This window comes from Echiichthys vipera, assembly GCF_963691815.1.
Source record: "Echiichthys vipera genome assembly, chromosome: 16".
NCBI classification, from domain to species: domain Eukaryota; kingdom Metazoa; phylum Chordata; class Actinopteri; order Perciformes; family Trachinidae; genus Echiichthys; species Echiichthys vipera.
This window is the reverse complement of record NC_139841.1, coordinates 19,375,966-19,402,181: the sequence shown is the minus strand read 5'-3', so window position 1 is coordinate 19,402,181 and position 26,216 is coordinate 19,375,966. Positions and strand designations below refer to the sequence as shown.

At 38.7% G+C, this 26,216-nt stretch overlaps 1 protein-coding gene across 1 annotated transcript; it reads left to right on the top strand.

Moving 5' to 3' along the window:
• The first annotated feature begins 12,041 nt into the window (after nucleotides 1–12,041).
• On the top strand, nucleotides 12,042–14,472 carry LOC310958440 (myosin light chain 4). The gene is made up of 2 exons (XM_083929388.1): nucleotides 12,042–12,797; nucleotides 13,461–14,472. The coding sequence occupies exon 1, from the start codon at nucleotides 12,114–12,116 to the stop codon at nucleotides 12,717–12,719; it is 606 nt and encodes a 201-aa protein (XP_083785514.1). The 5' UTR covers nucleotides 12,042–12,113; the 3' UTR covers nucleotides 12,720–12,797; nucleotides 13,461–14,472.
• The last annotated feature ends 11,744 nt before the right edge of the window (nucleotides 14,473–26,216 follow it).

The following is a 26,216-nucleotide window of genomic DNA, read 5'->3' as shown; positions in this document are numbered from 1 at the left end:
CTGGATAACTGCAACTGTCTTTGTTGTTGGGATATAAAAATAGAGTCAACTGAGTTTGTATTTCTTAAAACCAATCACAGTCGTCTTGGGCAGTGGTAAGCCCTGGATGCAGCAACGATATCCTTGCAAAATATATAGCCGAGATAGTAGAAGGGCAGTTAGAAAACTGTTTGAAATAGGCAGCCATGGCTTTATACCAGCTATCTACATACGGGGAGTCAGTCGATTTTCAGGTGGTAAATATTGGCAACACCATGACAATTTAACACTAGTCTTGTGTTGCGTGCATACTCTGTCTCATAGCCTAACACTGAACAAGAAGTAGCCCAACCCAACCTGAACCTATTTTTTTTTAAAGATTTGTCTGTATTAGAATTAGTTAGCTCCTTCTGTACAGATATTAAAGTCTCCTTGGGCAAAACCCTAATCCCCCAAAATGCTGCTGATAGGCCAGCACCTGGCATGGTAGCTCAATTGATTTAGTTCAATGTTTTTGTTTTTTTAATCCAGTATTGCTATTTTTGTGGTAGATATTGTAACAATACTTTTTTATCACCTAAGCATGCCATAATGGAGAGAGCACTTTTTGTAGGTGAATGTGAAGTAGTTGTTTTACCATTTTTCATAAAGAGGACATTTCTAAATGTATCTACTCACCTGTGAGGGTTCTTCTAGAGTGACACTAATCATCCTTGGTTCATTATCCTTCTGTGACCTGAGTGTAAAAAGAATGGATGCATATATTTAGCACTTACAAATGCATGTTACTTAAAAAGTTGGTTTGCTTGCTTGTTAGCTTACTTAGATAATTAATTCAATTCATTTCCTCTATAGAAGTATGCTATGCAGCAAAGCATTCTCAGAAATATGGGTCAACTCTGCAAGGGGCCAGAGCACAAAGAAGTCTTTGGTGCCAATGTGCCAATGTGGGCATGGTGCACAGGGAATGTAGATCAGGAAGCACATACATTTTTAATGACTGAGATTTTGGTATGATATGACACTCCCAGATTAACCTATACTATCCAGATTGTATGCTACACCCCAACAGAAGACTTTGCAATCTTTGTGACGTTTATAATGCCCATCTTCTTCTTGGTAAATGGCAGGACTGATTTCCCACCAAATCTATGGCTTGTCAAGCTGTTGAAATCCTAAAAGGCAGAGTAGAAGTGAGCGACTGAAGACTTACTTAAAATGATATCGTCAGCAAAAGAGAAAATGCTCTTCCTGTATGTCTTGAGTATATTTTGAAATGGTAAATTATTTGTGCATTTCTTTCTTTAAAGATGGAACATATGAATGCATGAACTTGTGGAATTAAATGTTAGCAGTGGCTACCAGTTAGTTAAGGGCTTAAGGGCATTGGTAATCGGGAAAAAAAAGACTTCTAATAAATACCAATTTCTCTATGGAGGGGTAAATACACCAAAAGGTGCAATGCACATTCCTGATTAATTGAATACCATATCCATACTAGCATTTCAATATTAGTTTTACAGGTTTACTGACAACATACATGTATTTGTACATTGTCAGTTGTATTGGACACTTGGATCGCTGGAACCACAAGCATTTAAAGACAACATACAAACCCACAGAGACCAGTTTGCTTTTTTCTTTTTTCCAGTTTGAACAAGTTAACAAGTATAGGGGGAATACAGATCTAGGGTTTTGTAGGGCATACTCTGCTGAGAGCTAATGTTAACACTATCAAAAGCAGTATAGCCCCCACTTACAACTGTAGTCACCCATGGGTCTCAGCTAGTCACATGAATGAAGTCCTGGCACACCTCTTGCACACGCATTTAAACAGCTGAGAATCAGGAACTAAGGACCAGTCTCCACTTCCACTTTTTTGAAAGAATTTGGATTTTGGATTTTGCATGTTTTCTTTGTGTCTGCATGGGTGCTGAGGGTTTCTTCCACACTAAAAATAATTTAGGTGTGCAGTATGATCGGCTATGCAAGAATGTGTTTCACACACCATAGATAGAAAAAAGGAATACAATAATCGCACTTTCCAAAGACAGATGAAAATATAATATATCTTTTGAATATATTTTTAAAAAAAGGCACTTTGAAACAGGCTTTAGGATCCAATGTGTTATATGATGAATAGCTCATTGAAGAGCATGAAAAGTCAAAGGTCACTCCACTTATCTTCTTAGTAGAATCAGCCATGCTCTGGTAAATATTCTTGCCAATATGAAAGCTCAAATATCCTCCTTCCTGCTCTGTAGTCACATCTGCCACTGAACAGAGTGACTGGCCTATTTGGATGAAGCCCCAGATTTGTCAAAGACCAGCCTTTCTACACGATTGCTTCTGCTGTTTCCCAGCAACTGACCTTGTCTTATCATGTATGCCTCAGACGCAGCAGTTCGAGAAGGCCCAGCCTTCCAACAGTGACCAAGATGTTCCATGTCTTTCGGCGACGAGAGAGTTGCTAAACTAAGAAATTAAATTTAACATCATTGCATCTTAATAATTTCACTGACGGGAGCTATTGTTTGTTGACAATTCCACATAGTAATGTGGAGCAAAAAACCTGTTTGAGACGGTTCTTATTAACATGCATTTGATCCTCAGAAGTTGCCTCTGAGGGAAAAGCCATTCTTCTTGGTGTCCACAAGAAAACATCAAAACTGCATTCACAATTCAAAGCTCAAATGAAATAAAATGAAAAGAAAATAAATAGAACAATCGGGTATTGACAAGTGCTTAATTCAGCATACTTACCACTGTAAAATGTTGTCTGTTACCATCAACATCATGGCATAATGCCAAATACGTCCCAACAAAACATATAAAAATGTCTAAATCATCTCTTACTACTGACCAGCCTCACCCGCGTGTAGTAAAACAGCTGAAGCACAACTGGGGTGGGAAATATGGACTGAACAAATCCATATATATTTCTCACAGTAGCCATAGAAACTAGAATGTCATGTCAGTATTTCACCAGTTGCCAAACCAGGGCTGCTTTTGAATGGCATACTATGCACTACAAAGTCACTCAATATGTATATTCATTCATTTAGAATGTACTCATTCATGCTTTTGTCCTTTAAGAACCAAGCAACTAACCCAATTCTTGCAGGTGACAAAATCATTGTTGAGATTGTGGCGGCGCGAGGAGATGATTTTAGTTTACAGTGAGGTGTTTAGAACATCAAATAATTGTTGCCAGACAACGCCACCCTGGGAGTTTCACCCAGGGACTTTAAGTGAACTAACTTGAAATGGGAAGGCATTCAGGTCCGTAACAAAATGAGACAGAGACAGTAGTTCACTGATACAAAAGTATTATTATTTTATTATTGATCTGTTATTTAAAAAAAGGTTTAAACGAAATCATTCACTATGGGGAAATTAAATGAAACCAATCAGGGCTGAGACCTACTAGTGAAAGATTGGGTCAACAAAACGGGGATACCAGGAACACCACATGTGCAGCAAAATAAGGATAAAGTGAATACTCAACCAGTGTAGACACAACACAAAAAAAGGGAAGGGCTCAGCACCTAAAAGGGGGGGGGACCAGAGAAACAGGAGGGCCGCCTCCTGCGTGATGTCACAGGCCAAATGACTGCGTCCTGCTACAAAATGTAATTTGGAGTAGTACTAATGTTGCAGAGCTGCATTAGTTGATGTCTGTTTGTCTGTTATGAACATTGTCTTTACTACATCATTGCGGGATATGTGTTTGCATACTCCCTTATCTTACCTGAAATAGTGTGTAATTCACATACTATTTGTCCCATACTACGGTTTCAGAACAGTGGCGATTGCTCTAAGACTGCAAGGGAAGCTCAGCTTCCCCTAAAATGTCACAAAAAAATAATAATAATAAAATGGTGAAATATGTACTGCTGTGTATACATTTCATTGACTAAATTTGCGCTAGAAAGCCTTCATCTTTTGTTCAGAATCAGCTACTTATAACAGGTAACAGGTGCAACTTCCTTCTCATTCATACGCACAGTGCGAAACTAGCGAAACTAGACGGTCATTGGATAAATGCTGGGCTTTGTCCCGCCCATCAGACGCTCAGCGTCTCTGGGGGTCTATGGGGCAGTGGGCTGGCCCGGACGCTCGGCTTCTGCATGATGATTGGATGAGCTGTCTGCGGCGGAATCCCTTTTTTGATTGACAGCTAAATGAGCGAATCAGCGATCTTGAAGAATAAACATCCACCGGAACATTTTCCAAGTTTTTCATTCAGTCGTTCTGAACTGATCCGGAGACTTTACCAATCCCCAGCGACTTTGTCTTTGTTAAAAACAACTAGCGTTGTGTTTGGAGACTCTGTTCTGTCACTCTGCGATTTCTTTCCCCAATGAGCAGCGGCAGCTGCAGAGCTTCTCCCACTGTCACTCACACTCACAGGTGGTCACACTTCACAGTAGCCTGGCGCAGCAGCTCCAGCTGGGCCAAGGCCGTTCAAGCAGCCTAGCTCTGCTAGCCATTGAGAGGACACTGGTCAAGTCCCTGGAAAAGACCTACTTGGTACGACAAGGTCACAGATAATCATGTCATGTTTGGTCTATTGTTTAAGACATACTCCAAATTCTCACGTACTGTTTTAGCCTACTGAATAGCATGTTAGTTGTTCTGCATGTTCCAAAAGCTCAAAGCGGAACTCTTTTCTGCATCAAGTACATTCTGGCTTGTGTAATGTACAGCTAGGCAATCTTTTCTGTTTTGTCAGGGCACATTACTTTTGAGTCCAGACACAGCTTAGTTCATGGAGAGGAGTAAACAGACAAACTATAGGAGATGCATAAAAAAGTTTAGAATGTACGTTTCTGTGATAGACGGTGAAAGCACTATGAAGTCATGTTTGGTCCACTTTTGCCAGGATTAAGGGTCTGAATTAAACATATTGGCATTCCAGCTGAGAAAAGCACCTGGTAAGCTTTGAGGAAAACATCTCATAAGCCTGTGTGCTGCTGGGATAAACAGGTAAAAGCCATTCAGAGGCACGCTCCAAACACGGCATCAGAGGCACAACGGAAATAGACAAGTCCAGCTGAGCAGGAGAGGATTCTGCCCACAAGCCAAGTACTCTGTCGAGAATAGGGGTGGTATGAATAGCTTGGAAACTTCCCTAATCTCCCTGTCAGAATTCCAATCCAAGCTTGTGGGAAGGAGGCATAGTGCTCATTCCTCGTGAGTGGGGGTGTACACTGTGATCTCATAGCTATTGTTTGGTGCAGACATAGGTACCTTTATAGATAACTGACGGAATTACTAAATTGACACATACTAATACTGCATCAACAATGTCCCCAGCTAACGTCCTACAGGGTTACATTTGTTACAGCTATACAGACAAAACTAGAAAAAAAATAAACACGCAAAAAATATCATTTTTTGTGCTGGAAATGGATATTATATCTCAATATTAAACAATATTGTTAAGTTACTTTGTAGATGTTATATAATTATATTATGCAAGTAATTTTAGCTCACCTCTGTAATATCAACAAAAAGGCATTAGCCACCAACAGTTATGGTGACATTTTTCTTTTTTAGCATACCTAACTGAGATGTATCTGAATATAATTCTTTAACTGGGCTGGTGTATCTGATGAATCTCTCAAAGGAAACAAGATACACATATCACATATGATAATCCGACTCTGTGCATGAAATGTGCTCTTCTCTGGATCAAGGTTCAGTTGGGTTAAGTCTGTGCTATTGTTATTACGAGCACTGGCATTCAATGCTTGGCTTCACTGATGGTGTACCTTTTTTAATGACAAAGGTCGTTCCTATATATAACTACTGTATCTACATCAGCAAGATACAAAATCATGTTTGCTTGAGGGCTTTTTCACAGAGAAATGTAAATGTGTGGAAAGAGCATTTGCAAATCCCATACAACTAATTTATTTTCAAACATGTTCTTTTTAATACTTTTTAATAATTAAAATTCCTCACCTAAAATGTAATTTAGTCCAGATGCAATTATTGGCCACTACTATTTCAAATGTCATCATATAAAACATAGGTCTGAGTATCACAAAATGACTTTCCTCATTTTATATACAGTGCCTCTTTATCATGTTGTAAACTTATTGTGTTTTGATTAATTTCAAATTGCTGGCTTTGCTTCAGTAGAGTGTGAAATGCACTTTCCCTTTTGTAGTTTTTCAATTTCTATCATTGTGAGCAGGAGGAAAGAGTGTAGTTCGGGCAAAGAGAATGAACACATGGATGTCTGGTGTAATTAAGAAATTGAAGTATTAGAACAGGCAGTGCCTTCACCAGCTATAATTCATCAAACATGGTCTTAATTAAATTGTTTACACAGATGTCTGCAAGCTGGTTCCTGCAATAGTCCTTCCATTATAACAACATGATATTATTACTGGACTCAGAAGAAAAGTTTTCTGTAGCTGTTCACTACACTCTATAGGCTGCCATAAAATAGAGAAAATAATTCCTATTTGAGATTAGCTAATCATGCCATTAGATTAGTGCCAACTCTTTTTGGCTATGAAAAAGGCTCTGTTCTTTGGTGTGGCAGTCGTAGCAGAGGAAAGCACTAATGTGGCATTAAATACCTCCCTGTCAACGCATAACAATCTTGATGGGCAACCGCAAGGTGTTTATAGTACTTTTCGGCATATTGATTCATAGTATTTGTAGCAAGACTCTTTGCTATACAGCTAGTGGCTTTTCATACAGACCCACAAACCTTTTTGATTTGATTGGGGATTTTTCAAGGATTAATACAATTATCTGAATGTTAAAATGTTTTTTTTTTGTCTCACACTGGGCAGAATCCATAATATTAGTATTCTGTTCATATCATAAGGTGAGCAGAATTGTTCCTCACATAATACAGGCAATAGAGCTCCAGGTGGAAGAAAGCAATCAGGACTGTGCTCCCCCTTTTAGCCAGTTAACAAAACACAGACTTTTTTTTTAAAGTCTGAGTCACACTCTGTCAGGACCATAGGAGGAATGTAACCGCTGTCTCAATCAGTCTCTTTTATTAGCCAAGTCCAGACCAGTGGTCTGCCTGCCCTCATTCCCACTGTTATCTCAGGGATTAAGGGCTTGCTGTCTTTGACCATCCTCTCTTCGCTTGGTCACACACATATAAACAAATACCCTGAAGACCTACATAGAAAAACAGGCGGGCATGGAAGCACACCCTTGCACCCACATGATTTACCCAGTGGAGTTAGAGGGGAATGACTGACTTAAAGTAGGGATTTGGTGGATATAGTTCTGATTTTTTTCTCATGTTCAAATATATCTCAGAATAGCTACTGTGAGTTAGGGTAAGGACAAGAGAGGGAAAAAAAGAGTTCCATCCTAAAACTTTCATTATTATTATATAAAAAAATTACCAGTTGGGGGAAGAATAATTCACCACAAGCTGACCGACAGACAGTCATGACATAATCAGCTGTTTTTTTATTTTACTAAATTTTTGGTTTATCTGCTGGAAAAAAAAACTCCACAAAGGTCATAGGTATGGAAATAACTATCTGTGGGTTCTTCACCATAAGTAATGTTTTTCATATTTCAACAAAGCATTTTGAGTCGTAAATATAAAAAAAAAAAACGGTGGATTAGTGCAGCTTTAAAAATATGGATAGGGGTGACTGGTGGCTCAGTGGTTAGAGCAGCTGGCCCATGTAAAGAGGCTGAAGGTCTTCGAGGCAGTGTCCGCAGGTTTGACTCTGACCTGCGGCCCTTTGCTGCATCTCTCCCCTTCTGTCTCTCACCCCATTTCCTGTCTGTTCTATATCATAAAATGCTTGAAAACTGCCAAAAAAAAATCTTTATAAAAAAAAGAAAAGAAATATGGATAGCCCACTTTGGCAAATAGTTTGCACCTCACATAGGAGATTACGGCGCATACGTTACAAGCCAAAAACATTTTCCCCATCCACACGACAACACTGAAAAAGAAGTGCTTCAAATGATCCATTTTCAGTGACCTAAAATGCAGTTTGCATCTGGACGACAGGCCATAATGCTTAGGAAAAGCTATGTTAAATAAATTCCCTATGTACATGTGGACTAGAAGAACTGTTACTGGTTACATTGTAGTACACCTGTAACACTATAAGTCTGTATAGATTACCATATAAAGTTATCAGATTTCATTGAGGAATACAAGACCCGACTCGGCATTTTTCTACATCCGAGAGACAGAGTCGTGAATGTGTTTATGTATACTGTGCATGTGTCGTGGTTTTAATCATATCCCTCTATAGATGATTATACTGTCATCCAGGTTTCGATCAATGTCTGCTTTCTACGCAATTTTGTTGTCAACTCCTTGACATACACATGAGTTTCTGTTTTTATCTGTGCTGACTGAATCCTCAATATAAATCAAAAGAATGTGATTTGATTTATGTGTGCCTGGATGCTTGCATTATAACACTTTAATACTGCCATGCACTGTCACTCTTGGGTATTGGCTTCTTCACCTTATTGCCAGTAATGGAACACAGGCATGACAAGCAATGTTTAACGTCATCTTAAGCTTTGACAAGTCATCCTTTCAGTTTCTTCATGTACAACATTTTTTTTTTTTTAGATCTTATTGATAGTTTTTCTTATTAACGCCATGTCACTCAATTTGAAGATGTGCATGTGCAAATAAGAAACTGTGATCAGAACCTTTCCCTTTCTGTCTGAATATCCCAAGAGCATACAAACTAGGGTTGCTCATTTAGATTTCCTTTTTCTGGCAGATTAGCGGACCTTCGTTAACCGATCATTAACAGGGAGGCAACTGAGTCCCAGTTCACCATTCTAGGAGAGTTAAAGTAATTCCAGCACAAATCATCCCATGGAATTTTTCGGCACTTACATACGTCAAATAAGACATCAAAACAGATTTTTTTCATGTATGAACTGTTAACGGAGCAATCCGGCGGTCGCTATCAGTCGGACGTGGTAATCAATGATTAGCTCGGGGCATTACGGTGAAGGCATTAAACCAGCTTTTTTTAACCACTAATACTGCTCAAACAACACCAAACCTAGCATGATAAGTATCCCTACACATAAACCAAGCATCAATGGGCTCCTTTCTTTTTCTAATCGACTTGAATGGACTTTACTACGAGAGGAGCTGGTACCGGGGCCATTTGGTAATTGGCCATTATCAGAGCCAATTTCCCGCCAATTCCGATCGGGCTTAAAGGCAAAGTAAGTGCTTCTATAGACACAGTCACTGAGTCAGAGTGCTAGCGGTACATGTCAATAGTCAGTCGCAACAACAGATGGCGCCAGAAATCTCTAAAAGAGTTTCTTTCATGAGGAGCCGTCAATCACAACACAGTTTACAGCGACAATTGAGTTGTAGTTTACTGTGACAGGGGCCTGAAACATGGAAAGAAACAGTGATCGCCGAAAGAAGTGGCTCAAAAGTCGGCCAAGTTAGCCGACAACTTAGCAGGAGTTATGATGCCAATTTTAAGATAATGGTGATAAACGAGTCAAACAGCTGCCAAGCAGCCAAGAAGTATGGGAGGCTCTGTCATCAGAGATTTACGTAGCTGGTCTAAGGGCGCACTCACACTGTCCGTCCGTACATTGCCCCATGCTTTTTTTGGTCAAACGAACTAGACTTTACCCGTAAAACCTGTTTGGGCACGGTACGGCTGGACAGTGTGAGAGTGCCCTAATGGACAAAATGTTCTTTTGAAGCAGACTATTGCTTGTTTGAGAAGAAAGACTCATTTTGTGTTGGTTATTAGAACGGTGGGTTTGAAATTTGACATGGGATTGAAAGAAAATACAAATTTATAATATGCAGCATCTTCCCCAAGTCTTCAATTCTAGTTTAGCTGTGAGATCAGCTCGGTGTCCGCCAATCCTGACCGACATAGTGGGTATATTCTCTTATATATTCCAATAGCCTTTGGGGTAGATTGGTATATTGTAAACCACCAGAAAAAGAGGTATGTATACTCTATATACCTGCATATACCATTCCCTACACTACTGCCTGTAGCTCTCTGTCGTCAATCACATTCAGCAGTAAGTCATCAGAGCTAGCAGAGAAAAGAGATTAAGACACACTGAACACACCTGAAAGGCACGATGGTTGCAAATACCCCATATTTTTAAACTGTTTAATCTGTCAAGATGATTATTGTTGTATTAAATTACCACTTTGACTTTAGATGCTGAAAGCAGCAAGTGACTGGTTCAATCATTGTGGAAGCCGCCGTAACCTTGAGGTCATTATGAATGTGAGAGGTTCAAATTGCACGTAGCACAAGGCAATAATTTAATGTTACATTGTTACTGGTAAGAAAGTTCAGTAACAAGTTCCCAGTTCTAGTCTAATTCAAGTTCTTTTTATTCAGTATTGACCATAAAGGGAATACCTGGAATCGTGTATACAGTTTATGGCGTTTCAATATAGACATTCCATTTGGCCTCTATTTCAGGTCTCACTCTTTGTTTCTCTCTGACACAAATGTGCACATACCCACATGCACGTACACACGAAAAGACAAATTAGTTGTCATTTTTACTAGCCATGTGACCTTAAAAGCAAAGAGAGAAGAGATAATGATCTTAGGCTAAGGACAACTATACAGACACACACACAAAAACACACACACACACACACACACACACACACACACACACACACACACACACCTACACACTACACTGCCCAAGGACTTCAAGCTCTATATTGACGGATCAAGGGGGACTGGCATGAAGATAGAGAAGGGTAAATGTGATCATCGCATGACAGGCTTTAGTTGTGCTAAACTGAGTTGATAAACTGTGATGCCTGCATAAATTAAAGTTATGATTAAGATTGTGTCATGGAACTGCATATCCTATACACATCCTCTCTCCCATAAATTAAATGAATGTTTTGTTGGTTAATTTATCATTCACTGAAGGGTATTACTGAGCAGTCATCTACATAAACCCAAGAGACATATTACGTATTTATAAACTAGACACATAATGGAATTGCCTTGCCTGCTTTCACCTTGTAACCATGCAACATATACTGTACTGTACAAAGAGCTGAGCAAGGGAATACACAGACAATGGACACATTCAAATCACACAGGATGCTGCTAGTCAAACATCTATATAGCCAGTATTTCTGCTTAATTGTGTAAATTATATATATATTCATAAATATTCAAAATTATTATTTGTTCTATTTTATCATATCATTGATCTGGCACTTGCAGAGCACATCACATACATTGTCTTACAATTGATTTTTTTACATTTAAGGGCTTAACTGCATGACCTTTCCATATAATAACATATTAATTAAGAGTCTCTTTTAGGATCTGTTAAAGCTTGCTGGGCTCCTAAATATGGAGGAGCACTTTTGAACACTCACAAGCTACTAAATGACGGGGGGAATATGGAAGTTATCATTTATCTAGGAAATGAGAAATTGCCAAATCCCTGAACGTATCATTGAGCACCGATACTATCCAAACACATATCCCATTCATAAAAGGTTAGGCAGACCTTCTGTCTCTTAAAAACTGTAATGCCATAGCATGGCAGATATCATCCATTTCCCTTAAGCCCGATAATCTTATTTTCTCAAAAGAATGCCCTCCTCTTAATATAAAAATGGTACATAATAACAAGTCCCAAAGTGTGCCCATCCATCCTGAGACCTCTGACATCAACTATCTGGGAGTTTGCTACTACAACATTGTGAAACAGTGATTCCCAGACTTTCAGTAGTTAGTGAGCAAAGTTATTTTGGTCCCACTCTCTCAAGGGCTGATACATTGTGCTCTGATCCCTTTGTCCATCAAAGAGACAAAACATTTTTGGCCTAATGCAACTGGACCCTCACTAATGACAGTGAATAGCCCTGTTGGCTTGATTACAGCAGCTGAGAACAATACTCAATGTTGACATCACTTGCTATGGGAATCTATTTCAGGTTTCTTCCTTTTATAGTGTGCTGTTGGAAATTGCTATCTTGCTCCATAGACAAAGCGCATATAAAAGCTTTGGAAGAGGAGGAGGCCCTCTGTGCTTGGGAATCCCTTACAATCCCTTCAGACTCTTGCTTGTTTTCCAGCAAGTACTGGCTCACCTCTGAATCCCTTGACAACATGCCACCAAAGAAGATTGAACCAAAGAAACCTGAGCCCAAAAAGCCAGAGCCTAAGAAAGATGCTCCAGCTGCAAAGCCAACTCCACCTCCAGAGCCACTGCCTGAGCTGCCCAAGGAGCCACCGTTCGATCCCAAAAGCATCACTCTTGAGTACACCGCAGACCAGATTGAGGAGTTCAAGGAGGCCTTCACCTTATTCGACCGCACACCAACTGGAGAAATGAAGATCACATATGCCCAGTGTGGAGACGTGATGCGAGCTCTGGGCCAGAACCCCACCAATGCAGATGTGCTGAAAGTGCTTGGCAAACCACGGCCAGAGGACATGAGCACAAAAATGGTTGACTTTGAGACCTTCTTGCCAATGATGCAACATATCTCCCGTGCAAAAGATCAAGGCAACTTTGAGGATTTTGTGGAGGGGCTGAGGGTTTTTGACAAGGAAGGCAATGGCACCATCATGGGAGCAGAGCTGCGTCATGTGCTGGCGACACTGGGAGAGAGGATGACAGAAGATGAGGTGGACAGACTGATGGCTGGACAGGAGGATGCCAATGGCTGTATCAACTACGCCTCCTTTGTGAAGCATATTCTCTCCGGATAAAAAGGACATTTAGCCATATAGACTTTACCTCTGTTTTCTCCACTTCTGGATCCTTGCTAAACATTTGTCCATTTAGAGGTGAGCACGTCACTTTGTCTGTGACGTTATTTTGGAGCAGTTAATGTTCAGGGGGGAAAAAAATGTTGGCTACAAGACCTTTGATTAGTTTTTCATAAACACTCTGAATTATAATAAAATGCCAGTGAGATAAAATGGACAACCAAAAAGAAAACATTAATAAAGAAATATAATTACAAACTGCCCCACAAATGTCATTTCAGTATACTCAATATATGCGTTTGAAGAGGAAACTGATTCATGCAGGATTGCTGATAGAAGTGCTCATTATACTTTTCACATCAACTGTCTTAATGTGATTAGAGGAAAGTATTGCTGGGAGACAAAAAACAAATAGGACTTGACTCCATCTGAAAATAGAACAGATTTGATACTATTCTTCTTTACACAAAAAGTGTTTGAATGAGCATGCTTGTCATTGTGCTTGAGGGGCAGCTGCTATGGATCAAGACATGTACTCCCACATGCTGGACACACATACACATACACCCACATGCACTCAAACATCCAGTTCCCTTTGACAACTAGAAGACAGGTGCTACAAGGACTGGCCCTCGCCTTGACAGACAGAACAATTTGTGTTGGCTTTTGAAGGAAAAAAGAAAGTTTGTCGCTTTAACAGCTCAGTACATCGACTTATTCATGTCCTATTCACTTTAACAGGACAGCAGGACACATCTACACTATATGAAAAGCACCAGTGTGGACTGGTGGCTGGAGAGTTGCCAGTTCATCTCCTGGGCACTGCCAAGGTGGTGTTAAGCAAGGCACCGAACCACCAACTGCTCGGGGCGCCGATCCATTGGCAGCCCCCTCGCTCTGACATCTCTCCATTAGTTGCATGTATATAGGTCCTGTTTCTGGATGTTTGTATTTCAGGCCTGTGTGTGACATGACATAACATGTAACATGATAATATAATAACAAAAAAAGAATTTCCCCTTGTTGAAGGAATAAAGGCATTCTTCTTTCTTTCAAAAGTCAATTGTGCATTGAGTGAGGAGCATACATTTGGGTTGTGCAAGTTCATGTAGTGAAAATGCCTGGCCATGATTCATATTAGGGTTGTGTGAGAGCTTTTGAAATACAACCACATGGACCAGTGAGCTGAAAGCGACTGAAAGCTTGAAAAAGCTGCAGTGTTTTCATTCACAGTGAAAGACAGTATCTGAAACCCACATCATGAAGTCTCCTCATTCAATGTTAAAATAAGACACAAAGCTTTAAAAAAATGTACAAGGTTCTCTGTATAATTTGAAATTTAACATTCAAAATCAACTGGGATACAGAATTTCCCTTTCAGAAATTTGCATTTTACAATTAAAATAGTTCTCAGCAATGTTCAGACCTTTCTGTGGTGCAATGCTGTACAACACAACTCAATCAACAGATCAAATTTTTGCCTACCATGGAAGGGTGAAACATTAAGTCCAGCTCTGGTAGGACTATTCCAATTTGGATGACTTTCATATGTTAGCATATTATAAAAAAATGAAATCTTGAAAACTAAGGTATACTCTAAAACCAACAACAGATTGTTTTTTTATAATGTAGCATTAGAAAGGGAGGTCATGAGATGACCCCCCCCCCCCCACACACACACACACACACACACACACACACAGTTGACTGCTAAAATTGCAGAAGACACTTTGCATGACTAAAAGGCTGAGAGACATGCAGAATAAATGGAATTTTTAGTTGCTAAAAATAAAGAATTTAATCCACTCTGGGGTATTTGTTTTTGCTCAAGTCAACTAAAAAAGAGAAAGAGGGGGTCTCTTTTTTTAGTCTGGAAATAATGGTTGCTGAAGATGCCAGAAGTCTAGTTTCTGAGTTAAAATAATTTATAATCCTATGTGAAGTATTTTAAGCCAGCCCATCTGTAACCTATAGACAATCTTAACAAATACTACTATCTCCCACTCTGCCTCCTTCTGACCTTGACTCATTATCACAGTGCTGACAGCTGAAGGCTGCAAAAATAGCATTAAAATACACAATTCGCAAACTTCACAGTGGATTATAAAACGCATAGTCATAAAACCACCCTGACCTCCATCAATAGCAGCATTGTATTGCCTAAGCTGCCACAACAATAATCTTTACCTCTATGGCCCAGTCTCCAATTTGACCATTTGCTATTGTACACCCCTTATTTACTTTTTAAATGTTATCATAGCTATGTTAACTTAATGTCATCTAATTTCACTTGATACAGTGTGATGGCTAAAATGGACAACTAATGATACACATTTCAGAAAGCAATATCATATTTGAAATATTGCAACCAAATTATTTTAGCATGTTGAGTAGTTAACATTTGTACTTGAACTGCCCACTTGCACTGACTACAGAATATCCATCCTATATTGACTGCATTGGCAGCATGCTGCTCCAGTATACAGTACTAAGCACTTTCATCTCCCTTTTTGCTTGTTTTGAAGATATTTCTGTTGAAATTCCACAGTCTCGACAATGATCATTTACTCCCCCACTATAGATAACTGTGGGTTGACACTTAACCAGTGTGTTTGAATGTGAAGCCATTCTGTAACTGTGTGCACACTCGCCTGTCAGATAAGCCTGCAGCAAGGATCAGCGTTGTTAGCTCAGCCCAAAACAGCACAGGCTTGTGATTCCCACTACACAGCACACAGGAGTGTCAAACTGTAATTACTAGACCACCAGTGTGTACCTCACTCAACAAACAAACCACAACATAAAAAATACTATAGATAACAACATATACAAATATATTTTGTGTATAACCATTATTTTTTAAGAAACAGGAGTATTTCTTATAAGAAAATATTATTTCAAAATATATTTTCGTGAAAGTGAGGCATGTGGTTGACAACTTTACTTTTTACTTCATATTTTGTTTTGCAAGTCAGAATAAAAATATCATCATACCAACATTGTATACAATGGATATGCAAAATGTATATTATAGTATTTTCACTTCACACTGATTTACGTTTATGAAACTGCTGGAGTATTTTCTTCCTCCACTGTGGACTACAGGGAAAAAGCTGTTGCGCTGGTGACAACTAATGGGGACCAAATAAAATAACAATGTTATGTTTCTTAAGTATATAGTGTAGGCACTCTAAATTGTGCAATAAAAGCAATATATGTATTATTGATTTTAGAATAAAGCAAACTTATGTAGTACTGAACTGGAGTCAGTGAGGACATCTTAGGGTCTACTCACACTTACCATCCGTACCGTGCCCAAGCACGATTCAAAGCTCAGTATGAGTGCAGATGGACAATGCTAAAACACACAAAAGTGTAGGAGCACAAGCATGCCCACATGTACGAACACAAGCATTGATGGCATTCCTGACGACTATTTAAGGGTTCGCGGCGCTTCAATGGGGAGCTGTTTACTGCAGATTTGGTCAGATGAAAATATTCAAAAACAGTTGGACAACACAAAAACTCCAAGGGGGGATGAAATATAAGTAAGAAGCAATCGTGTGCCGTGGCCCAGATCGTTTAAAGTAATGTGAGTGCAGGCTGTGTCAGGGTGCGGGGAGGAGGCACGGCACAGATCAACTCACGGTATGAATGGTAAGTGTGAGAACACCCTTAGCTTGGGTTAGTTTTTAATTTAGGTTTGATGAAGTTACATTTTTTTAGATTCATTTTAATTAGATTCATTTGTAAAGATAAAGTTTACTAAAAATATATTTTAAATTAATTTATGGAAGCGTAGTGCTACCACTGCGAGAAGAAGATAATTGTTATAACGTGAAAAGCTTATTGTTATCACAGGATTTTTCATTCAAGTTTTACAATATATTTTAATTTTTTTACAAAATACGAACTTATCACTTAAAAATTTCTTGTTATAACATCATACATATTTATTTTGTTAAAACATGATAAATTACTGTATATTGTTTTAACATAAGTTTCACCTTATAACGTGATAAATGATTATATTGTAGCAACATAAAACTCATAATTAAATGAGAAAATATTTGCAGGGAATGGAAAAGTGAGGAATATGACTCATTTACACAATTTGATTAGTTCTACTTCATGTTTGGGGTGAGACATGGTGAAATTCTGCAGTTATTGAGCAAAGGACAAAGACCATAATTAGATCTAGACATATTTGTTTCATTTTATTTAACGTCCATTGAAACTCCCATTGTCAACCAAAGCATACGGCTAATTTTGCAGGATGACAAATTATGCTGCTAACTAATAGAGTAGATCTAATCAAATTGTGTAAATGAGTCATATTTGTCAATTTATCTGTTCTCTGCACACTGTTTCATTTAAACATAAGTTTCATATTCTTTCAATACAATCATTGATCAAGTCATAGCGTGTAACTTATCATTATAAACATGACAAGTTCCTATAGTGTAATATCATGAAAATGTGTTGTTGAAGCATGAAAAACATCTTGGTATAAGAATAAACTTTTCACATTAAAGCATGATGCTGAAGTGTTTTTCTTTTTCTGGCAGTGACAGCAATATGCTGCTGTAACAATTGGATCTGAATGTGTGATAGCACTTTAAACACACATGTTCAGAGCTGTTTTTGGCTTACTATAGAAGGGGTAGAAAGATACAGCTAACTAGACAGAAGTGGCACTTACTCCATGCAGCTGTCAAGTATATGCTAAGGAGGTTCTAAGTGCACTGGGCATCCATTTCCAAACCCGGTTGAGAGCCAGCCAGTAATTTAGATCCATTGTGATTAATCAGCAGCTGTTGGCTTTAAAGACATTTGTCAAATACATGGGGCTCCTGGCTTAGAGGATCCAGTGAGACTCTGGCTTGTTTTGTACAAAAGGTAGACACATTTATATTTGTTTATCGTATGTTTATTGACATTTATTGTGTTTGTCAAATAGGTGATAACTCAATGATTTCCAAGGCTATGGTTTTTGCCATTGTTTTTGTTTTATAGTGCATTATATTGGAATGTCAGACATAGAAACTTACCCTTTGCATGGCTCTAGCGTTCCGGGTGGCAACATAAACCACCACAGAACACACCAGAGAAATATCACGTTGCAGTATTGTGTCTCATTTAAAGTGGCAATTTGTGAGATGCTCATATTTTGCCAAGGGCAGCGAGCGGTGTATGCTGCCAAGCGCTTATTGCTTTAGCAATCTTGTACTGCACTGTACCTTATTTTGGGTGTCAAAATGTTTAATGAGTACTGAGTTGTTGCTTAACTTGAATTTAAATTTTTTGTATTCTTGTCGTTTTTCTTCTGCCAGAAACACATCACATTCCATTGTGGGAAAGGATTTTTCATGGGAAAGATAACAGCAAAAATAAACCTCTCATGAGCTGCAGATTGTCACTTGAGTATCCACTGATAACAGAAAACAGTGAAGCTGACATTTGTCTTTTATTCTGTAATATTCTTAGGATAGACAGAGTGTCTGTAAATATTTCTGTGTCCAGTTTAACACTGTTTAGCTCAGCAGTTACAAATTGCTATGAGAGTAATGACAAAGATGAATGGCAACCTTGATTATAAAACAACCCGGAGTCAAAGAAGGTGTGCCAAGGTTAAAATCAGCCAGCATCATTGCTTGGCAGCCTATCATTTGTCACTGGAAGCGACAAATTCACCTCTCTGTATTAGGAATAAATTAACTCCTATACTACTTTTACTAAGGTCTCTTGACTGGATTATGAATTAAAAAAGCAGGTGTAATTTATGGATGAGGCCTTATAATATGTGAACAGAATGTCTTCATACATGATAAAAAGTAGTCATATCCTATATCTAAGGTCTAAGTTACAAACCCTATCCACTCATTCTGTGTTTTGATATGTATTTTTTTTAATGCCAATGGGCAAGCGTGTTGTAATGTAACTTTAAAAAGTAGCTAAGAAATGTAGTTTGTTAACAAGAACTGGCACCACAAGTTGTGTCTGTATTATACTTTTTGCATCGACAACCCGGAGATAAACTTTTTAAGGCCAGATCCATGCAGCTAACTGGCTAACCTTTGCTGGATTTCTTGCTAGCATCAGCCTACAGAAATATATGCAAATTTTTAATGCTTATGCAAACGAAAAGTCATTAGTGCTATTTATATATATATATATATATATATATATATATATATATATATATATATATAAATATATATATTTGTTTGTTTGTATTTTCAATATAAGACAGAGGAAAAAAACAGTCCATGCATCATCAGTATGTTTTTATATTATTATTATTATTATACTACTGTATACCGCTATAATAATGATAATGGATAATAATCAACCGTTATAATTTTGGTCACTATAACTATGACATGAAAGTTTCCTACTTTTCCGTTTCACATTGGAGATAATATGAGCCAATTGTCTCAACTCTCCATTGTCAGACTTACAGGTCAAACATTATTTGCAGTCTTCTCTTAGCTGGCAATAAATAAATAAAAACAAGTTGATGATATGCAAGTAGAACGAGATAGATCAATATACTTAAATGTTTTTGGATGTGAGCAACATCAACAATAGTATTCCTACTCCCACGTGTAAATTTATCGTGTTAAAACTTTGTGTACCTTCACCATGGAAATCAGCAGTCCCTGAATTAATGATACTGTCATTGTGATGCACAACACCACCAAGCTTGTTAGCACTAATGACATTAGAGTGCATGTGTCCTGTTGGCTGATGACAGTTAAGTAATCACACTAATGCTGTGCTTAAAATGAATTCCAGCGAAGATATGGAATCTATCACTTCTTTGGTTCATAGAAATTCAAGAAGTATTTTCTCCTAAACAGTTAAATGGATTCATCAGACACCTGGTTTGATATCTTTTATGTTGTTTTCGATTGATACCAAAACCACTGATTGATTTATTACAGAATGAGACGTTGTAACACAGATGACTCACATGGTTGATACAGTCTGTGGCTCTTTGGTAAGCCTTTGTACAATGTCCATAGAGCGTACAGTAGGGTGAGAGAAGCAAAGCCTCTGTATAATAAATGGCCTCTATCCTCACATCTGCTTTCATTACCGGTCATTCAACACGTTGTGGGTCCAGGGATCAATACTTCTTCACCTTGTGCAGTATAGATGCCAGATAAGATACAGCTCCAAGGGCAATAACGAGGAGTGCCTGAACTCCACTCTCACAAACACGTGAGTCTAAAACAGTTAGACAGATCTATTTAAGATAACTCAAGGTCAATATTATTACATTGTTTGTGAGAGACAATTTTTCAAAAAATGTATTATTTCAAGCAATCAGTTCTGAATATGATATAATATGGTACATGATAGGATTCTATATTTTTGGGGTTCTATTTGGCAACTGAGTGAGTATTTAAGTATCCTCTGATTTCTTTTTTTGTTAAATGCAGTTAATTTGCACTGGATTATAAATCTCCCTTAAATGGGAAAATGTCCCCAAAGTGCAAAATATTAGAATCTTGAAAACCTCATTTAACCCCCTGGTCCTCCTCAGGCTTCGGAAATAGATGTTGGAAAGTAACTGACACAATCCACTTTCTACAGTAACCACGTTATCGGCCTACACATTGATCATATGCAACTCTATTTATTCAGTGAGAATACAACTCTTAAAAAGTTTTTGTTCATAAGGTCAATGTTATATTTCAATTAGCAGTGAGTGAGAAACATATTAATGCAATTAATATAGTTCTATAATAACTGAAGCTGCTGGGGCACTGTTCTTCCTCTGTGCTTGATGGATTTTATGGTGTTTTGGAATCCTCCCAGATTTCCCCAATGGTTTCCTAAAATATGTCCTAATTAGAGTGTCTCTTTGCATTATAGAATGTTGATAGGCAACAGAGAGCATAATCACCAACTCCATTTGTCGTATTAAAAGTTTTGAATTTAACTCTTGAATTTCAGAGAACGCTAAAGTGAGTTGGCATTGAGCCTGTTTCTGTTTCATTCTAGCCATTATGTCTTGGAAATGTATTAGGGTGACTAATAGACCTGTGTAACATCTTGTAGGCAGCAACCCACAGCCATTTATTGTAATTCTACTCTATATCTACACTAAGGCATAAAACGCAACATTTAAATGTTTAACGTGGAGGTTTTCATTTGTTTCCAAGAACACTACGGACAAAACCACAAAAAAATATATATATTTATGATATGATCCATCCAATGCCTCAGCAATCTTCTCTGGGTTGCCTTAGGTGGCAGCGGCTCCCGTCATGTTTTTTTAACTTTTTTATTTGTTGGTTCAGTCTATTCGTTTGTTTTGTCGAATTAATTACATTCTGTACATAAACGTTGAGACAATAGCTGGCCTACATTTTGTTACTCTTCTCCGCGTTCTTCTGTTACTTTTCTAAACTTTTTGTAACAGAGAACCTTGCCGATAGTAGTGGGTGCATTGTATACATGCGTGAACAGCTGATTGCGCTGTGCAAGCCTGTGCTGCTGCCCGGAGACAGACCTGTGGTCCCGGAGGAGTTACGTAGGAGACGCGGGGGCTGCAGGGCTGGAAACAAACGGAGGGAGAAAAGAAGAAGACAGAAGCTAGCGGTCCCAACGTTTATAATGGGAAACGTGAGGTCTTTTGGGGAATAAGATGGACAAACTTTCAGTGCTGATGAAGACCCAGACAGAGTAGCCTACTGCTAGTGTAGCTTATTATGCTTCAGTGAAACTTGGCTGCACTCGCACAAACCCCGGACTACAGCATTGAGGTTTCCAGTTACTGTTTGGTACACAGAGACAGAGATTGTTCCTAAAGTCGGAAGAAGAAGGGTGGTGGGCTTAATGAGAGTGAGAGGTGGTGCAATCCCATGTCTCTGTGATGGAACCTCTCTGTCCATTGGGCATCGGGCATTGAGCTGCTGGCCGTGGGAATGCATCCCTATTATTTGCAGAGGGAGTTCACATTCGCCATTGTTATCACTGTCTACATCCCCCCCGTCAGCTGATGCTGTGAAGTTATCAGCTCCTCCACTGCAAAACTGCAAACTGAACATCCGGATGCATTCATGGTTATTACAGGTGATTTTAATCATGCCTCACTAAACAACACTTTAAATAATTTCCATCAGTATGTTGACTGCTTGGATTTATTTATGCAAATACTTGGGAGTGGTGATCGACAACAGACTGGACTGGAAATCTAACACCGAGGCTGTGTACAAGAAAGGGATGAGCAGACTCTATTTCCTGAGGAAGCTGAGATCCTTCAACATGTGCAGCAAGATGAGAGATCTTCTACCAGTCGGTTGTTGCCATTTGTTGCGCCATTTTTCTGCTGGGTTTGTACTTGATCTCAGGCTGGAGTCTTTTGAGTCCGTGGTGGAGAGGAGAACGCTGAACAAACTGTTAGCTATCATAGACAATGATCAACACCCTCTCCATCACACAGTGGTCAGACAGCGGAGCTGGAGCAGCCTGTGTGACAAGGTGCTCCGCTGTCGAACGGACAGATACAGGAAATCTTTCCTGCCACATGCCATAACACTGTACAATAACAGCTAAACGTTTCACAACAATACAATCGGAAGCACCTTATGTTTTTTTTCATAATCTGTCCACTGCACCTTAGATTATTATATGTTTACATTTGCACTATGATTAGTCCACTTATTTATAATTTTTTTTTAGGTATCTTTTATATTACTGCTTTGATGTGTATGTGTGTAATGATGTTGTTACACTGCAATTTCCCAGCTTGGGAGCAATAAAGTATTTCTATTCTATTCTATTTTATATGAATCAAGCTCTAGAACAGAGCTACCACTAAGTTGTGTTTCACCTTAAAAAAAATCCTTGATTTGACATTTATTATTCTGGCTGCCCTATGAATAAAAATAATCTTCATAGCAAGGACAAAGTTTTTCTGCCAGCTACATGTCTGCCCATAGGGAAGGAGAGCCCTTGCCTAAACCTCCAGAGATGTCTCCTTTGCCATCCTCAGCAGCATGAGGCTATTATATTTCTGTAGTCTGTGCTTGTCGTCAAGGAGTCAAGCTGGTAGCCATGCTGGGAATGTAAACCTCAGCAACTCCTATCAGAAGAAAACAAGCAAATACAAATCTGACTTTTGGGTCTGAAGCCCTTCTACTAAAATAATAATTGACATTTTTCTTTGTTTTTTTTTCAGTCATCAATACTGCTATTCAATATCACATAGAGAAAGACAGAACACACTGAGAGAGGGTTACTGTCATAGACACCCATTATGGGATTATTTTAGTCTCAACATCAATTGGATGCAGCTTGGAAATGCTGCAGACTAAAGACATAATAATTTATCGTATAGCCCTAATGAGATCTTTATTAGGCCAATACTGAGGTCAATGCAAGTTGGAAGGATTTTTCATGTTTGACATAATCACTAAACTGTAATTGCTTGAGCATGATTTTTTAAGTTAATTGGTCTTAAAAGTATAATATGATTCACACATCAGTTCAATTTTAAAAGAGAAATCCATAAGATTTCAAACAAGTGCTTTGACAGAATGTGGAGAAAAAGATGAATTGTGCTTCTCCAGAGGCATAAAGTTTAAATGTGTGCATTTCTAGAAAAAAATATTTGGAAAGCACTACCAATGAAAAGTTATACCTGACAAGATGAAAACTGTGGATGTAAATGTTAATTGGCTGCCTGTTGGCAGGTCCTTTTCTAAAACAGCTGAATGTCTCTGTGTTGGGGCTGCATAGAAAAGCAGCCCCCTGTTAAAACAACTTTACAGTCATAGTACTTCTCAGCATGTACACACCGAAAATTCCACACAGACAGGGAAATGCATTGTAGCCATGTGCCTTCGACATTCATGTCAATTGCAGGGAATTAAGTAATTTGGCTGTATGTCATATTGATGTCTTGCAGTTCTAGAAAATATGTAACTGAGAAACCAGTGTAGGGATTACAGACACAGCATCTGGCCAAAATGTCTAAGTAGCACTAAGAGGAAACACTTTCTTACTTTTTTTTTAATTAAAAATTGCAGATTTACTTAGCTGAAATTCTGCTTTGAACTGCATAGTGAAAGTGATGTACTTTTCATTTTTCTTTCCTTGTGTTGGTTAATTTTTTTTTGCCTCACAGGTGCAAATGATCAGTGTACAACTGTACTCCTGACATACACAGACTACCCACTAGACCTGTGTTAGACAATTTAAGAAACTGTTTTAAAGTAAATGAAGAAATCACTAATTCTTTCAGGGAAGAAAACTAATTAATCCGCTGAAGTAGTTAGGCTTCATTACCGCAAAGAGGATGCTGATTTCTCCCATCCTTTTCCTTTTGGAATTACTTTCTTTTGATCAGTAAGCTTTCTCAAAATACATTAAATATCAGCATCTGTCTTAGCTACGAGGGATTTAAAAAAAACTTTCAACTGTTGAGTTTGTCTAGCCAAACAGTGATGTTTGTAATGGGGTGTTTTAGCTGAGAAATAGCCTTTAAACATATTTGCTGTGGATAGACACACTTAATGGATTAAGTGAGAAGTGAATGACAGCAGCTGTTGCAGAAACAGAGTGGACAGATGTCCCTGAAGCTGAAATTTTTTTTTTAAATCTCACCTTAATGCATTTGTACTGCTTAACCACCAAGCTAGGCCTCACACTATTCAAAGTCAAAGTCAAAGTTTGATTAATTGGGGAAATCAGTTAGAACAATTAGTGCCAGAAAACACTGGTGCTGGCTACCTTTGCTGCACCAACACATGCATGGAAGCCCATTTGACTTGCATTCTCCCCTATCATCAAGCTATCTCAAAAAGCAGATGCATCAGTAGGAGAGATAAGAAAGATAAAAACCTTATCGTCCATTCACGTGGAAATTTGTCTTGAAAATAGGATTTGATTGTAAGGGTCACAGTCTGCTGAGTGGGTGGTTGCATAGTCTAAATGTGAGTGCATGTGTGTGTGTGCGGGGAGGTGTACCAAGCAGCAAACCCCGGGAGCTGAAAAAAAAAAAATCCAAGGAGGAATTGGCAAAAACTTGCAATTCCTGGAAAGACCACTTGAGGCTGGCCTCAAAAGCAAATCAATCATCTCAGCACCCATGTTAAAGGTATTAACTTTACAGCAGAAATAGCAGTTTTACTTTCCCTGTTAATGACAACATTAAGGGGGTGACTTTTGTAACTCACCTGTTTGAATTCTTTCAAGGCTTATTCATAATAAAATATTTTTTCATACAGCCTATGAGGTATACTAGGCTTGGGCGGTATCTATTTTTGAATACCTTCATACCATCCTGACATTTCAAAGCTGCTGGTCATAGAAGTCTGACATGTATGACATTGTCTACACTACAAAGCTGTGTGTTTAGTAGCATACTAACACAATTATTGCCAGGTTTTAATGCTCATGGTCCATAGAATTATGAATAGATTGGAAATAAGCTCACTTCTTTCGTTGATTCTTCTTGGTGTTTTGGTGTCTGTAGCAACTGAAATGGGAGCAAAGGAGATCAATAGACCCGCAGACAGAAATAACAATTAACGTATTTTGGACCCAGTTATACCCTGCCTCATCATCTACGGGACACTTGTTTATGTTGACACTATGCGCACTGCAGAAAAACCCTGGTGCCCCGCCGACTGTCATCAGTAGGGATCGGTGGAGCAACGAGGTGAAGCACCTTGCCGCAGGAGGAGCCCCTGATGTCAGGCACAGAGCTCTCCCACTGGAGCTTCATACTGCAGGTCATAGGCGGCAAGCTGCAACTTTATTGAGGCAAATGGTGCACACGGCTTCATCTGTGTTGGCCGGCACACCTTTGCCGTAGGGACTAAACCCAGAATAGTCCAAATAGGGACAGCAGTATTTATTTTTTAATGATGTTATTCCACTCTCAGTCGCCATGTTTATCAGGGCAGCTGCCTGTACTAATTTAGGAAACACTCCTGAGAGTCATATTAAAGGCTAGGAACAAACAACCTATGTGTGTTTTTGTCTTTGGAGGACTTATTGGTAAATTTGTTTTCCGCACTGGATTTCAAAACATCATCCCCATTTATTTCAAAAGTGACATATGGGATTGTTTATTCTGATGTTGATGATTGACAGACCCGCAGCAAGACGTTAACTTGCCTAGCAGGGTAAATCTGATGAATAGGCATTCAAAGGTATTTGTCTGTTTGACAATTTTAGTATATTTGCAAATTCATCAAAACCGTCTTTTTTGCTTTGTGTACCAGTTGCAAAACAAATTGTATCCATTTTGAAATAACGATACAATGTAGAAAAATCAATGCTCTGCGATGCCGCTGTAGTGCAGTGGGTATATTCCAGATTCTGAGATGGCCAAAACATATCAAAGGGCCATTTTATTTTAAATGTAAAGTGCCAGTATAAGTGAAGATGACATTGCCACTATGATCACATCTGCTCACTGCGCTAGAGAAACTAGATAATGGAGTCTCATGTCCTTCCACTCAGTGTGAGGAG